This window comes from Phocoena phocoena, chromosome 1 (genome assembly GCF_963924675.1).
Source record: "Phocoena phocoena chromosome 1, mPhoPho1.1, whole genome shotgun sequence".
NCBI classification, from domain to species: Eukaryota; Metazoa; Chordata; class Mammalia; order Artiodactyla; family Phocoenidae; genus Phocoena; species Phocoena phocoena.
The window spans coordinates 28,000,367-28,017,389 of NC_089219.1; the positions used below are offsets into that span (position 1 = coordinate 28,000,367).

Sequence of the window (17,023 nt, forward strand, 5' to 3'; positions counted from 1 at the left end):
CTAGCAGATATCCAGCAGCAGCAGGAGCCCCAGGCAGACGATGGCTGGGATGCAGGTGTTCAGTGATTCTTTCAGAGACACCAAAGTGAAGATAGCCCCTGGAATGGAAAATGAGGTCCCTGAGGCTCCCTGGGAATGCTCAGGAGATCCAGGAGCTCAGGGCCCTCCAGCCAAGGCTGACCCACTCCACCTTAAGCCCTCTCTTGAACACTGCCCCCCACCAACACACACACCCTAAACTAGGTACACTCATCTCTCTGACCTCCCAGAGAAAGCAGAACCAGAAATCAGAAGTTTCGTGAACATAGACCCTCTCAGATGGCAAGAAACAGCAACAATCCAACCAAACAGGGCAAGGTGAGTAGGTGGGCATTTTGGAACAGATTCTCCCTGATCCTTCTCCTTTCTCAATCCTAGTGGAGGGAAGAAGGCCCAGGGATTGGTGGTGGAGGTAGTGGGAAAGATCTGAAAATGAAGGAAGCTGTGGAAATGGAAAGAAAGCCTGGAAGAAGGGTGGTAGTGGCAGCAGCAATGGTGACACAAGGTCAGGGGACATAGAAGAGCCTGAAGATGTCTGGCCTTTGAAGCAGCAGCTGTCTTTGTACATCAGCAGTTCCTGTGGGCAGAGCCACTAAGAGGGGGCCCTCTAGGAATGCCTGCCACAGGGAAATCCTCTGCCTTTCTGGTCAGGGGGCCCGGCTTCCTTGCTCTCTGTTTCCACCTGCCAGACACGAGTCCAGTGGCGGCTGCTACTCCATCCCCTCATCTCAGGGTAGGGGTAATGAGAAAGGGGTAGGGGCTTTTAGGTTACAATATATCCTTATAATGGAAATACCATGCAGCCAATAGAATTGATGACATAGAAGGTATATCTGACATAGAAGAGGGTTATAGTATATTAAGTTTAAAAAGCACCTAGCCTAGTCTGAAGACCATGGAAACTGCAATAGAGAAGGAAATGCTTCCGGTTCCAGAGGAAAAGAGTGGCAAAAGTAACAAGAACAGTCAGACTTTTTGCTATCACCCTCGCCTAGAAGTCCCCATTTCACCAGCCCAGTTGCACCCCCCTTACCCATCATGAGCAGTGTCAAAAGCAAGTTGCTGATCTCTTGCAGCATCGGTGGGCCCAGGACCAGCAGCAACCCAGCTAGCAGTTCCAGCCAGCCCACAGCCACTTGGTAGCTCATGGGATCTGGCTGGTAGCCGAACACCTTCAGCGGAAACACCTCAGCGAACTGCACGAACAGGGCTTTCTAGGGGTGGCAGGGAATGCCTGTCAGCCAGAGTCACCAAGGATCCACTGCCCAGATGCTCCACAGAGGCATTCTGTGCCAGTGCCCTCAACTCCCCCCACAAAGGAGATACTACTCTAGGCCAGGTCCAGGGCTAAGGTCAGCCAGCCTGGAAAGGAGACGGCCTCCCTGGGGGGCTGAGCTTTGGAATCAGAAAACAGGCTTTACGCTCCAAGAAGGGTGGGATGGTGGTACAGAGATGGACTGATCTTCTCACCAGATTACAACCCAGCCCCAAATTCCGGGAAGAGGAAGCTAGGCTTGGGCTTTCTCATCTAGTGCCAAGGCCTTGGGAACTCCGGCACTTCTCTTTCTGTTTGGCCTGGTTTCTCTTCAGGCTACTATGCAGGGAATATTTGGTGAGGAGGAAGGGAATGGAAGGGGAGATTCTTGTTCATTAAACAGATTCTACTCAATATCATATGCTGGGACCTGGCTCTCATTGCAGTAGACAGAAGGGGAGTTGAAGGGGTCAAAGTGAGTGACTCAACTCGCTCGCTAAGTCAAGCTCTGTCCTGGGCCACATGACAACTTCACCTGGACCCTTAGGTTGGCTACCTTTGCTGGCTCTCCCACCTCAGCTCTACCTCCCCTACTCAGTGCTCTAAGGAAGAAACTTTAAGCTGTCCGGTTCTGAGGATGTACTTCCCCAAACAACCCCCCACCCTAAGCCAGGCCTGGAAGAAGGAAACTGGCAGAGATCTAGAAGTCTGGCTTATTTGAGGGACTGGGCAGATTGGTGGGTAGAAGGACATGACAGCTTTTCGGAGAGTCTGGAACTAGACAGGAAGTCGAAGGGCGACTTCTAGGCCTCCCTCTCAGGCTCTGGGAAGGGCTCCCTGGATTCTAAGTTAGGAGAGTATCTAAAGTTTGGGTCCTGCTTCTTGACTAGTTGTGTAACCTTTAGCAGATACACTTCACCTTCAGGGCAGGTTTCTTACTCTGACAAGCAGGGATTAATAAACCCCTGCCTCATGAACACCCCCAAGAACTCAAGCAAAGGAAGGAGGGCGCAAAGGGAGCTCGGTCCCTCTCCCTCCCCAAGGGTCCCAGAGTATTCCTCATCGGCTCTAGATTTGCCTGGGGCCAAAAATGCCCGAATGGAAGGGAATGTGACCGTCCCCTTCCAGGGAAAATCCAGTGAACTCGGAGGAACTCCCCAGGCAGGGGCCCACGCCTAAGTAGCTGTCCAGGTGCTCCCCCCAGCTCTAGCGCCGTCCGGCCCGAAGACAGGCGGGTCCGCGGGGCGCGGGCGGCCAGGGAGGGGCGGGGGCCGGCCAGGCACCTGGGTAACGGCCGGGGTCGCAGCCCCCGCCGCCCTGCGGCCAGTCCCCCGCCCAACCGTCCGCCGCCCACCCCGCGCCGCTCACCATCTGCTCTGACACCGGAGCCGAGATCTGCTCCGAGAGTTTGGCCGCCCCCGTGAGCGCGAAGAAGCCGCCCAACAGGACGCGCAAAGCTGCGAGCGGGAGCGCCATGGCCGCGTAGGCCTCCGCGACGCGCCCGCCTCAGGGTAGGCCCCGCCGAAAACCCGCCCCCTGCCGCCCGTCCGTTTCCTCCCTCCCGGGGCGGCCGGAAGACCTGCGCCAGAGCCGCCGCTCCTCGCCCCCAAGGGGGTTGCCGCCCTCTTTGGGGCCAGCACCGGCTGAGGGAGGAGACGGCGCTTGGGCAGGGCAGCCCCATCTCACAGATGGGGATACTGAGGCCCACTTGCTCTTAACTAAACGGGCCCCTCCGAATTCAGGGAAAGTCTCCCAGCTAGTATGGACAGAGTAGAATCAAACATGGGTATATGGACGTGACGTGCAGAAGAGCTCTGTTATGGTCAAAAGACGTTGCGCGGCGGGGGGTAGGGGGGGTAGGGGAGGAGGGAGTCGCTCCTGCCCTTGCCACACTAGCTTGGCGATCTGAGCTGTCACCTAACCTCTGCGGGCCTCAGTGGCGTCTGCATCTGTAAATGGGGATAATGCCGTTATCAGTTCCGAGCCTAGAGCAGGCCTAGCAGAACGCCTGGCACATGTAAGAACTCAGAATTATTTGTAAATTAGTAAATTTATGAAATTATTAAGAATAAATCAATAACTAGTAATTTTAAAATAAGTTGTTCTTTTCTATCATTGCCTGAAATGTATTTTCCCTCTTATATCTCTAAGCTGAAATTAAAATGGGAAAGGTGTTTGAAAATTCAGGTTCTTAAAGCCATGGGTAGAGAGGCTTTCACTGAACAAAACCCTACAGGCCACTCCTGGCCCATCTGCTTTTACCTGGAAATCTATCTAGACCTGGATGAGAAAACTATGACAAATTCAGAAAGCGCTCTGGTTTTACTCCCTTCCCCTCCCTCACCTAACAATGTTTGTTTGTTTACATTTTGTAATAAAAATTTTTAAGGCAGCTTTCATGACACATGAAAATTATATGAAATTCGTGTTTCAGTGTTCATAAATAAGTTCATAAACTGTGGTTTATTGAACCACACTTTGCGTATTGTCTACCGCTTTTGTGCTGCAACAGCAGAATTGAGTAGTTCCCACCTTACAGCCTGCGAAGCCTAAAATATTCATTACCCAGCCTTTTACGAAAAAGGTTTGCCAAGGCCTGGTCTAGAGAGCCAGAGAGGCCCCTAACGGGTCTCAAACTCTCCTGCTGCTTCCACTTCCTGATAGCCGAGCTGCCTGGATCTTTTTCTACCTACCCACAACCTGCTGGGTAAGTAGCCGGCAGGCTGAAGACTGAAATGTCCTATGTGCTTCTAAAGACCAAGCAGTTTCAACATCCAGGTGTGCTAGCTATTACATTATAAACTGGGCCTTTCATTACCTACATCTTTGTCACTAATCCAAATTATCTGATCAGTCAATAAAATAGCTAAGTTCTCTACCTTGGACTATTATATATAATTATGTATAAATGCATAATTATTAAATTCCTCAATGAAAAGAGAAAAATTATTAAAACACTTATTTAATCACCGAGAACACACATCCACATTAGGAATTTATATTTTAGGATACTTATCTCATACAAAATTTAACACAAAAGTATAGACTTTGATAATAAGCAATATGCACATTACTATTCTTTCTCCTTTACTAATTTTTCTATCCTCGGAATGAAAGATGTGACTGCAAGTCGTAGGGCAGGGCCAGAAACCAACAGATTTCTTTGTTTTGACTCAGTCAAAGCTGAAAATGTAGCATCACATAAATAAATAGTTGAAAAAGGCAATAAAAATTTCAGTGCCTTTTCATGGAGTTCTGGGTAACTTGCCTTTGCATTTATCCAAAACTGAGTTACAGACATTGATTTAAATACTGATTGTAATCCTAAATCTGACGATAACCGTGCTAGTTTTTCTTCTTCGAAGTCCGTGAGATTACTATTTTGGTGATTCATAAAAGGATTAATTATCCACAAATTTCCTGAACACAAGTCTTCTTCTGGTGGGTAACAGTCATTGAGCATTTGAGAAAGTCCTTCCAGGTGCTCAAAAATAATGCTTGCAATACTGCTCATATTTAAGCCTGATGAGTTTGAGAATTCAGAAAATGAAGGGAACATGTCATAATCATTCTCTTGCATGCGCTTCAACCACATTTTTAACTTTTTCTTAAGTATATCGATTTTATTATACAAATTGAAGAGAGTAGTCATAGATCCTTGGAGACTTAAATTTAGTTCATTTATAAGTGAAAAAATATCTGATAAGTAGGCCAGCTTTGCAACCCATTCCTCATCAAAAAAATACTTGGCCAAATCTGAATGGTTTTGATTTAAAAATATTTCAATTTCATGTCGTAATTCAAATAATCTTGTTAAAATTCTCCCTCTTGATATCCAACGTACTTCAGCATGAAGTGGTAAATTCACGTGCTCAGACCTCATCTCTTCACACAAAATTGTTAACATTCGTGAATTCAACGCATTGCTCTTTATAAAACTTAAAATTTGTGCTGACTGCATAAGAATTTCATGTAAGCACGGAGACAACTTTTCTGCTGCTAAATGTTCACGGTGAATAAAACAATGTGTAAATGCCACTGTATTCATGGCAACTTCTTGAATTTTTGCCCTTAAACCAGAACACCTACCAGTCATGCTTGCAGCCCCATCTGTACAGAGACCAACACAATGCTTCCAGTTCAGAGATTTACTATCAATATATTTATTTATTAGTTCAAATATTTCAAAACCAGTCATCTGAGAAGGCATTTCAATGCAACATAATAATTCTTCTTTTATATCACTACAACCATAATCAATGAAACGAATATAGCACAAAAGAAGGGTGGTATTTGAGATTTCTAATGACTCATCTATCTGAAGGGCAAACCACTTTGACTCTCTGACTTTCTGAATCAGCTGATCTTCAATGTCTGCAGATAGTTCATCAATCCTGTGTCCAATTGTACTATTAGAAAGAGGAATGGTTTTCATTTTGTCTCCAGCACTGGAACCCAAAACTTCTGAACACATTTCTACTAAATATGGTTTAACTACTTCTTCAGCAATGGAAAATGGCTTTTTGCTGGCAGCAATTTGGAAAGCAATTAAATAAGAAGCTTTCACAAGTGACTTTTCAACTAGTAAACACTTTTTTAAAGCACTGTTTTGACATTCCATTTCAAGAGATTTTTGTTCAAAAAAATCTACTGGTTTGTTTTCTAATTCTGAATGCTTTGTCTTCAAATGATGAGAAAGATTTGCTGGCTTCATGTTTTCACTGGATAAAATTTCTCCACAGATGACACACTGTGGCCTTGGTGAGCTTTCTTTTGATCCCGGACAGATAATAAAACCAACTTTTAAATATTCCACATCGTAAGTCTGGAAAAAACCTACTCTTTTTTTCTTTGCAGGTGGAGAATCAAGTTCCACATCATTTTTCTCGTTAGGCATAGATAAATCTGAATGAAATATTTGAATCACTGTTATTTTCAAGAACAAATAAGCAATGTTCTTTATGTTTTTCCCCCACGTTTAAAATTTACATTTTGTTACTATTTATATTTGTCAAAAGCATACAGTAATTAAGGTTTAAACACAAACCATAATACTTCCATGATGCCATTAAAAACTGAATTTCTGGGGACTTCCCTAGTGCTCCAGTGGGTAAGACTCCACACTCCCAATGCAGGGGGCCAGAGTTCGATCCCTGGTCAGGGAACTAGATCCCGCATGCATGCCGCAACTAAGAGTCCACATGAGACAACTAAGAAGGCTGCAGGCAACAACTAAAAGTCCACATGCCGCAACTAAGAAGCCCGCATGCCACAACTATAAGTCCGCATGCCGCAACTAAAAGATCCCGCATACTGCAACGAAGACTAAGACCCGGTGCAGCCTAAATAAATAAATAAATATTTTTAAAAAACAAAAAACTGAATTTCTCTTTGCCCAAAGCTTGGTCACTGACTGTAGTAAAACTGTAGGCAGTGGTATGTGTCCTAGCAGTGCCATGTATTCAGTAGATTAGTGGAATTAGGGCTGATGTCCATAGAATACACCAAGTTAAGAGTAAACTATTTTAGGGACTTCCCTGGTGGCTCAGTGGTTAAGAATCCGCCTGCCAATGCAGGGGACATGGGTTTAAGCCCTGGTTCGGGAGGACCCCACATGCTGCGGAGCAACTAAGCCCATGCGCCACAACTACTGAGCCTGCGCTCTAGAGCCCCCAAGCCACAACTACTAAGCCTGCGTGCCACAACTACTTAAGCCCGCGCACCTAGAGCCCGTGCTCCACAACAAGAGAAGCCACCGCAATGAGAAGCCCACGCACCACAATAAAGAGTAGCCCACACTCACCGCAACTAGAGAAAGCCTGTGTGCAGCAACAAAGACCCAACGCAGCCAAAAATTAATTAACACCAAAAAAAAGAATATACTATTTTACTTTTTAAAAGATGGGGAAAAAAACTGAGAGGAGAAAAAAATTTGGCAAAAAGTTAACATTTCATGAATCTAGATGAAGGGTATATTCATTATGTATATTCATCTAAGGGTGTACATTGTGCTGTATTTTCAATCTTTCTGAATTTTGAATTTTTCAAAATTAAAGTTGAGGGGAAGGGGGTTAATTATTAATTTTAATACCCAGTGTCAGTGAAGGTGTAGAGAAATGGATGCTCTCAAACATTACTGATTGGAGCATAAATTCATATAACTTTTCAGGAGGGCAATTTTGCAATACATATCAAAATCTAAGCCTTAAAATTCTATGAGAGCTTTTGAATCAGTAATTCCACTACTTAGGATTTATCCTAAGGACATAATTAGACAAGTGGAGAAAGATCCATTTATACAGCTTAACTCAATACTATTTATAATATTAAAAAACTAGAAGCAATCTAATGTCAACCTTAGGAGGATGGATATACATCATATATATCCATACATTATATACATTGGAATCTATGCATCCATTAAGAATCTCAACGTATATTTAAATTTACGTTGATGTGGAATGATGTTTTCGTGCAATGTCAAGTGAAAAAGTAGTTTACAACAGTATACAGAAAACATCCTAATACTTAATCTAGAAATTCAAAAATGTATAAGCAGACACATACCCACATATATAGCTGTCCACAGATCCCTTACTACCTTCCACATGTGAACGTGTATTTAATATAAATTCATGTAAACAAAGAGTGTATCATTTTTACAGGAATATAAAACAATCAAATTTACTGAGGAAGGAAAACAGAATTCTTCTTGACTCCTACCAAAAGAAAGGCATCCTACATAAAAACTCATGGTTAGCTGTTGACAGACTAAGCTTTTACTTTCATCTTTTGGCTGCGCCACACAGCACATGTGGGATCTCAGTTCCCCAACCAGGGAACGAACCCACACCCCCCGCACTAGAAGCGCAGAGTCTTAACCACTGGACCACCAGGGAAGCCCCCAGACTAAGCTTTTAAATATATTCTATGAAGTAAAAGTAGCATTAAAAACAAAAATCAAAAAATGTTTTGGGCAGAGCAGCCTATAAAAGTAACTGAAAACATAAGGGTAGTGGGATTAAAAGCAGTTAACATGGATTGGGGCAAGAGTATACAATATTTTCAAGCATGAATTCAAATAATTTTCCTAATCACCAATACCTCAGACATACAGTTATACTCTTAGTAAGTCAATTCAGTGTTTAAAAAAAGAACCAAGGTTAAATCACTAATACTTTAAACTAAATTCGTATCTTAGTAATTATAATAGCCTGTCTATACATTTGAAAAGCAGTGCACACGTAGAGAAGATGCTTGTCCAATCTACACATAATGCTTTGCGTGCATATGGATTCAATTCAGTAGTTATTAGTGTTAATGACAATAAATACAAAAGGAATCAATTAGATGTTCAAAGTATGTGATCCAAGAATTGTTTTCACATTTAAGAAATTGTCAATGACTTTCTTTTCCTTTCTTAAAAAATCAAAAACAAGCACACAAAACAGAAAACAAACTTACTACATGTGGAAAGCACAACAACACATACCTGTCTGACATTCCTTGTGTTGTGTATGTGGTTTGCAAGAGGTGGCCTTGGTCTGTGTGACGGGTTTGCACAATAATGCTTTGTTCTTTAAAAGCTTCAAAGACTGGGAAGACAGAAGTTTCATGGCATCTGTCTGTGTACTTCCCTAGTTAAAAAAAATCCAGAAACCAGAGAGATTTTTTTTTAGAACCTTCTCACTGACTAATATTGCTATCAGTTGAAAGGTGACATATATCAAGAGAAATATAATTCTCTAAAAGAGTGGTACAAGAAAGTTGCTTTGGAAAATATATACTAATTCCTAATTCTTCAATCAGTATCAGTACCATTTATTGATTTAAGAAAAATACTCTGCCAATAATAAGTACAATCAAAACAAAGAAAACAATCTGATTAGGACAATTGGCTATTCAGAAAACTTAGATCCAACTTCAGACCATATGCAAAAAAATATTCCACATCAATTAAAGACCTCAACGTGAAAAAAATAAAACTTTAAAATCAATGGAGAATTTTCAAATAACCAGAACTCAGAGGAAGTATTCTTAAATAAAACACAAAAGAGTTAAAAATAAAGTAGAAAAGGTTGATACAACTGACCACCTTGAAGTTTGTTTTGTTTTGTTTTTTTTACCTTGAAGTTTTAAACTTTTGCAAACAAAGGTCTTAAAGGGTGAAGGATAAACAACAGAGTGGGAGAATGTATTTAAAACATGTTCTTTCATTCAGTAAACATTTACTGAACGTTTACGACAAGCCAGGCACTGTCCTTAGACCTGGGCATACAGCAGAAAACAAGACAAAGTCCTGCTCTTATGGGCCTTACCTTCTAGAGGGAGACACAGAATATAAACAAGTAAAACAAATACATAATGTATAATTCCAGGTAGTAATAACTGCTATGAAAGAAATAAAGCAGGATAAGGGAATGGAGAGTGACAGCGTGGAGCAGAGGTAATTCTGGAGTAAACATTTGAGCAAAGACCTTATGAATATTCAAAAGAGTATGCCATGCAATGCCTGAGGTCAGAGGATTCCAGGCAGAGGGACTGAGATGCAAAAGACCTGAAGTGGGAAAGAGTTTGACATGCTTAAGGAACATCAACAAGAACAAGGCTGAAATAAAGTTAAGCCAGGGCTAAAATGATACATTTGGAAAGGTCGGCAGAAGCCAACTTGTATAGGACCTGGAAGGTCTTAGTAAAAAAAACAACAGAAAATTAGGATTGTACTTTAAGCATGATGGGAAACCACCGAACGGTACACAGTAGCCTCCCTCATCTGCAGTTTTGCTTTCCTTCGTTTCAGTTACCCATGGTCAACTGCAGTCTGAAAATATTAAATGGAAAACTCCAGAAATAAACAATTCATAAATTTTAAATTGTACACCATTCTGAGTAGCACTATGGAATCTCTTGCTGTCCCATTCTGTCCTGCCCAGGAAGTTAACCATCCCTTTGTCCAGCGTATCCTGCCCATTAGTCATTTAGTAGCCATCTTGGTTGTCAGCTTGATTGCCGTGGTATCACAGTGCTTCTAGTCAAGTAACCCTTATTTTATTTCATAGTGGCCCCAAAGTGCAAGAGCAGTGATGCTGGCAATTCAGATTGCCGAAGAAAAGCCCTAAAGTGTGTCCTTCAAGTGCAAAGGGAAAAGCTTAACACTTCATCACAACGCCTACGTTTTTCACCTCACTTCATCACCTCATACCACCACCACAAAGGTGAATACAGTACAATAAGGTATTTTGAGACAGAGATCACATTCATATAACTTTTATTATAGTATACTGTTATAATTGTTCTATTTTGTTATTGTTGTTAATCTCTTACTGTGCCTAATTTATAAATTAAACTTTATCATAGATACGTATGTATAGGAAAAACATAGTGTATATATAGGGTTCGGTACTGCCCATGGTTTCAGGCATCCACTGGGGGTCTTGGAACGTATCCCCCACGGATAAGGGAGTACTACTGTTATTTAAATTTACTTTTTAAATAGGTGATAGAGGCAGTAATTTTGAATGATGTAACAATTCAAAAGGTATAAAAGTGTATACATGAAAAGTTAAGTTTTCCACACCTGTCTGCCATCTATCCACTCAGTCTTGAACACAGTGTTCCCAGTTTCATATACATCCTTCTAGAGATGGGCTATGTAATTAAATAAGTTGCTTCTGACTACACGTGGTAGCATATTATTAGCAAGGCTCAGCACCTTGCTTTGCCACTTAGCGAACTATCTTGGAGGTATTTTCATAAAACTTTATACAAAGCTGCCTAGTAACAGCTTTATACACTGAATGTACTATATGTAATTTGAAGAGTCCCTGCTGCTAAACATTTAAATGTTACAAATCTTTTGCTATTATACACAATGCTACAATAAATATCCTTACATACAAATTGATTCTTCATGTGCTAGTATATCCATAGACCAAGGTCTTTCTCTTTTCCTGCAAAAGCTTTCTTGTTTCCATTGGGTCCATGGCTTGGGAGAGGGCTCCAGCGTGGTTAAAAAGCTGCCTAGTGGCTGCAGGAAGAGGCTCAGACAGAAGCCCTGACGCCAGGGGATAACAGAGGGGCCCCTCAAAGGCAGCTGGGCTGGAGGCTCCTAGCCCTTCTTGAGTTGAGGGTGGCCCCCTCAAAGATATACTTGCCCAGCCCAGCCTAACACCAGCCAGTGTGTCAGGTGGTGGCCCATCTTCTTTATGAGTTTCATCTCCTCATCTATGAAGTGATTCTCCAGGACGTCACAGAGATGGGGGTCTGCACAGGCAGAACCAGGGTATGAAGATCCAAAAGGGCCTGGTTCAGGCTCTTCTCCACAACCATGGTGGCTTCCATGGCATCCAGGGTTTTACCCCACTCATCTTGGGACAGTTTCTGCACACCCTGGAAGAGGATACAGCCACTGCGCTGGTTTTGCATCTTCAGGAGACTCGGAAGAAGTGGCCCACACTCTCCAGAGCCACATGACCATGGCGGAAATGGACGCTCAGAGAGTGGTACGTGTAGGAGGCCAGCAGAGGCAGGCTGACCAAGAGATTGACGGAGGCCTCCACCTTGGTGGAATAATTCTGACCAGTCTGGGAGTTCTTGGTTGACTGGCAGTAAGGACAATGAATGTGCAAAATATACCTGAAGGATAAATTCTTAAAATTGTGGAGTTCCTGGGTAAAACGGTATTTACGTTTTAAATTTTAATAGGTTTTACTAAATTGCCCTCTGTAGCAGTTTTACCAACTGCCATTGGCAATATGTAAAAATGCCTTAACAGTGTAATTCATCATTTTTATCTTTGCCATCTGATAAAACTGTAGTTCTAAATGGCATTTCTCTAATCTTGAAGTTGAATTATGTTTGCATGTGTTTAAGAACTATTATTTCCTGGTCTGTAAACTGATGGATCATACTTTTGCCCATGTTCCTAATGGGTGTTGGGTCTTCTTACTGACTCACAGAAACTCTCTACATATGGAAAAAAATAGCCTTTTATGGCATAAATTGCAACCTTGTTTTTTTCATGTGTCTTTCATGTGTAGTTGAATTTTCCTTACAAATCTTTTATGGCTTTTGGGTTCTGTGACATATCTAGAAAGACTTTCCCCACTTCCGCACTAAAATTCTTTCCTATACTTTTTCCTAGTACTTTCATTATTTTTTAAAACTTAAAATTTTTCTCCATCCAGACATCATTTTGGTTTAAGAGGTAGAAATCTAACTGTATTTTCTTCCATATGTCTACTTAGTTGTCACAACACTATTTACTGAATAATCTAGATCTCTCCTACTGATCTGAACTGCCACCTAGATTGTTTCTAAATTCGTATGTGTATATATATATATATATATATATATATATATATATATATATATATTTAGGTCGATTTCCAGACTTCTTTTCTATTGAGCTGTCTATCCATGGCTTCTTGTTGTTTCAACTATGTAGCCTTATAAAATTTGTTGTATAACTGATTCACTTTGCTGTACACCTGAAACTAACACAACCTTATAAATCAACTATATGCCAATAAAAATTTTTTAAAACATTTTTTTAAATTTGTAGTTATCCTATAGTTTTGGGAACTAGCTCTTCCCCTTCTCTATTCTTCTTTTTTCAGAATTTCACTGAAGGTTTTTAAAGCACTGGAGTGACAATCTGATTTGCATTTTAAGATGATCATTCTGGCAATAGTGTGGAGAAAAAAACTGCAAAGGGCAAAAATGGAAGGAGGAAGACAAGTAGGAGGTCACTGCAATGCAGAAGAAAGGTGATGGGTGGCTCAGACTAAGACGACAGCAACAGGAGTGATAAGAAGGAACACTGGAGAGGAAGTGTGGGGGAAATAAAACAGCTCTGCTTTATTTGAGATGGCTATTCACAATCTAAGAGTAAATGTCAAGCAAGCAGTTGGATGGATACGTGAATCTAGAGCTCAGAGGTCAAGGCAAGAGAAATAAATCTGGTAATCAGCCACCATCTAGGTGGTTTAAAACCATAGGACTATAATGAGTCCCCTACAAAGAAATGTAGATTGACAAAAGGAACAAATGATTGACCTAGAAGTTGAAGAAGGTATTTCAAGGAATGAAGGAGAGATCAACTGTATCAAATGTTACTGAAAGGATGAGTAGAATAAGAACTGAAAATTGACCACTGGATTTGGCAAAATAAACACTGATGGAGATCTTGACAAGAATAGTTTCAGTGGAGTGGTGCAGACAAAAGCCTGACTAGAGTGAGCTAAGGGAAGATAACAGATAAGGAAATGGTGGCAGCAAGTAGAGGCCACACTTAGAGGAGTTTTTCCAAAATGGAGAGCAGAGAAATGGGACAGTAGCTGAAAGGTCATGGTGTTAAAGGAGGATTTTTTTCAGGTAGGAAAGATTACTGCAGGTTTTTGTGTTGGTAAAAATTATAAGTAGAAAGGAAGGCAAATCCAGAATATATAAAGAAACCCAGGACTTCCCTGGTGCAGTGGTTAAGAATCTGCCTGCCAATGCACAGGACACGGGTTCAAGCCCTGGTCCAGGAAGATCCCACATGCCGCAGAGCAACTAAGCCCATGCACCACAACTACTAAGCCCACAAGCCAGAACTACTGAGCCCTGCGTGCAGCAATGAAAACCCAATGCAGAAAAAACTAAATAAATAAAAATAAATTTATATTAAAAAAAAGAAATCCATAAGAAAAAGACAAACATAAATATGGGGAAAAATTAAAAACAGGAAATTCAAAGAAAATTCAAACGTTCAAAAACAGAAATATAAGCAAACACACTAGTAATCAGTGACATGTAAAATAAAACAAGATATTACTAAACAGACTGGCAAAAAAAAAAGTTTAAATCTAACAACATAAAATAACAATAAGGCTGTGGGAAATGAGTACAAAAATAAACTGCTCGTGGGAATGAAAACTGGACAGCCACTCTATAGGGCAATTTGAAAACTAAAAATGCAAATGCACTTTGTCACCAAAATTCCATAATTCCATGTCTACACTAGACAAACACCTGCACACGTGCACAAGGAGACACAGAATGTCCACTGTAGCAGATATTTTTGATAGTGAAGCAACCTAATGTTTATCAATAGGCAATAGATAAATAAAATATGGTACCTATATACAATATTATACAGCAGCAATAGGAATGTACCAAATCTATTAAATATCACATGGATATTTTAAAAAATAACATTAATTATTTTCCATGGATGTGTATATATGAATGTGAAAGATTAAAAATGGTCTGAAAGGACACACACCAAACTCAGAATAGTAGTTGCATCTAGGGTTGTGAAAAAGGACTGAAGGTAGTGATTCATTTTTTAAAAAGGAGAAAAAAGGGAGGGTAGAAGAAAAAACAAAAAAACTGTGAGCTAATAAGCCAAATCTATCAATGGTTAATTCTGGATGAAGGGAATACAGTAGAACAGGGAGTTGGCAAAATATGGTTCATGGGCCCACCACCTGTGTTTGTAAATAAAGTTTTACTGTTCCAGTGTTTTACTCACTCATGTATTGTCTATGGCTACTTCTGCACGACAATGGCAGAGGTGAGGAGTTGTAACAGAGACTGTATGCCCTGCAAAGTCTAAATATTTACTCTCTAGACCTTTATGGAAAAAGTTTGCTGACATTTGCAGTATATTCTCTTCTTTGCACTTCCCTGTATCTCACCTTTCCCCCAAATTTAAGACCACTTAAATAACCTGAAGAGATTCAGACCAAAGTCCCAGAGAAACAAAGAAAAAATTCTAAAACTGTCAGATTTTTTTTAATCATAAAAATACTACATTATTTATTATTATACTTTTTATAGACTAAACTGAAAATATTAATCAGAACTATTCTGTAACATAGTTTAAATGATTGGTGAATTACAGAAATACTCCATATAGGGAAAACATATATAGGGCAGTCACATTTAATATAAGGGATATGTTCCTGAAAATCCTGAATAATTCAAAACCAACATAATTCAAGACTAATTGTCCCATACATATAAAGTAGAGGAGGGATGCATTATCAGAGTCATAAGCCTATAACCAATATAGAATATTTTTATAATACATATTAATAATACTTACTAATATAAAGTACATTAACAATGATTCATTATACAGTTAGGCAGTTAATAACAAAATTATTAATTCTACAACATGGTGATCTATTAATAATGTAATTTTAAGATATAACTTAATGTACAATACATAGCATACATATAGACACAAAATTAACTTAATGATAGTTCATTAATTAATGTAGTATACTGCCTGAAAATAATTAAGTAGAGTTATCACCATCTTCCAACAACACTAATAATGGGAGAGTTAAGAGATATCGAACTAAGTAGGATAAACTATCTCTCCACATTATGGTGAAAGCTGGTCTGATTCCCTGGAAGACTTTTGCTAAAGAATGAATCTAATGAATCTAACGTGGTTTGGTTTTTTTTCTCATATTTTCTTTTTTCACTGAGGATTTCTTGATATGCAGACACACTGTCCGTCTTTCGCCTTGCCACTATGGAACCGCAATCCACATTTGGATCATCTTCAAATATAGCAACTGGTTGCTGAAATATGGTCAAAAGTCTATGCCAGTCACTTCACTGCTAGTTGATGTGTTAAAGGCCCAGGCTAATTGCTGGGGCCCTCTTCCTGCTACCTTTGTTTTTCTAATTCTAGCAAGTCTTCCTTTATTAATCCCTGGGCAACAACCCAAGCAAAATTTCAACATTCCTTTCAACAACCTTGCACAAATTTACCTTCTTTACCATTTTCATAGCTTTTTTTTTTAATTAATTCATTTAGTTTTGGCCGTGTTGGGTCCTCGTTGCTGCACGCGGGCTTTCTCTAGTTGTGGCGAGCAGGGGCTACTTTGTTGCGGTGCGCAGGCTTCTCATTGCAGTGGCTACTCTTGTTGCGGAACACCAGCTACGGGTGAGAGGGCTTCAGCAGTTGTGGCTCATGGGCTCTAGAGTGCAGGCTCAGCAGTTGTGGCTCACGGGCTTAGCTGCTCCACGGCATGTGGGATCTTCCCAGACCAGGGATTGAACAAATGTCCCCTGCACTGGCAGGCGGATTCTTAACCACTGCACCACCAGGGAAGTCCCTTATAGCTTCTTTATTAGCAGATGTTATGGTGTCTTCCAAGTTAAAGCCTCTTTAAATTCTGGTAAAGCTGAAATGTTTTGATAGCTTCAGTGTTAGCAGATATAGCTGGCCTGCTCATTTTTATATTCTTAAAACCTTGGTGGGCTTTAAAATTGGAAAGCCAGCCATGACTTGCAGTAAACCTTTTTGTCTCAGTGTTGCCTCCTTTCAAATCATCAAAAATACTTCATGCCATAGCACAGATGATAGCTCGGCCTTAGGGACGCATTATGGCAGCACTGATTTTGCAGCTGTGTTGCCAGGATTTCTTCCATTTATTCCATTATCCTTGCCTGGTTACAAGATAACTTTGTGAACTAAAGAATGTACCTGCTTTAATACTGCTTTGGGGTTTTTTGAGCATTATCTCTACTACTCTGCAGGGTGCACTCTCCTAAATTAACAGCATGAGATATCATAGCAATGGTCTGGCCTTCTTCACAAAGTTTTATCACATCTAACTTCTGCTCCAAATTTAGAATTTGGGGCACACTTTTTGGTATAGCAACACCACTTAATGAACCTGAATGACACTGTTATATCAATATTTAAAAAAAGATTTGAATTGT

The 17,023-nt window shown here is 40.6% G+C and overlaps 2 protein-coding genes across 2 annotated transcripts in view; both read right to left on the reverse strand.

Moving 5' to 3' along the window:
* On the reverse strand, window positions 1-2,770 carry TMEM35B (transmembrane protein 35B). The gene is made up of 3 exons (XM_065898119.1): window positions 2,663-2,770; window positions 1,073-1,253; window positions 1-98 (listed from the first exon to the last, which is right to left on the reverse strand). Exons 1-3 carry the CDS (start codon window positions 2,768-2,770, stop codon window positions 1-3), a joined length of 387 nt encoding a protein of 128 aa, XP_065754191.1.
* A 1,597-nt stretch (window positions 2,771-4,367) lies between these two features.
* ZMYM6 (zinc finger MYM-type containing 6) overlaps window positions 4,368-17,023 on the reverse strand; it is a 45,647-nt gene continuing 32,991 nt past the window's right edge. The window contains exons 14-15 of the mRNA XM_065886525.1: window positions 8,787-8,931; window positions 4,368-6,199 (exon numbers count right to left, since the gene is read on the reverse strand). Of these exons, the coding sequence (XP_065742597.1) occupies window positions 4,368-6,199; window positions 8,787-8,931 (1,977 nt within the window). The remainder of the gene's footprint in view (window positions 6,200-8,786; window positions 8,932-17,023) is intronic.

Bases quoted from the DNA above. Each gene is read 5' to 3' on its own strand.
- TMEM35B (XM_065898119.1), bottom strand. From the start codon at position 2,770: ATGGCGCTCCCGCTCGCAGCTTTGCGCGTCCTGTTGGGCGGCTTCTTC. The intron at 1,254-2,662 runs GTGAGCGGCGCG...TGCCACCCCTAG, and splicing joins CTCCGGTGTCAGAGCAGATG to AAAGCCCTGTTCGTGCAGTT. The intron at 99-1,072 runs GTAAGGGGGGTG...TTTCCATTCCAG, and splicing joins TTTGACACTGCTCATGATGG to GGGCTATCTTCACTTTGGTG.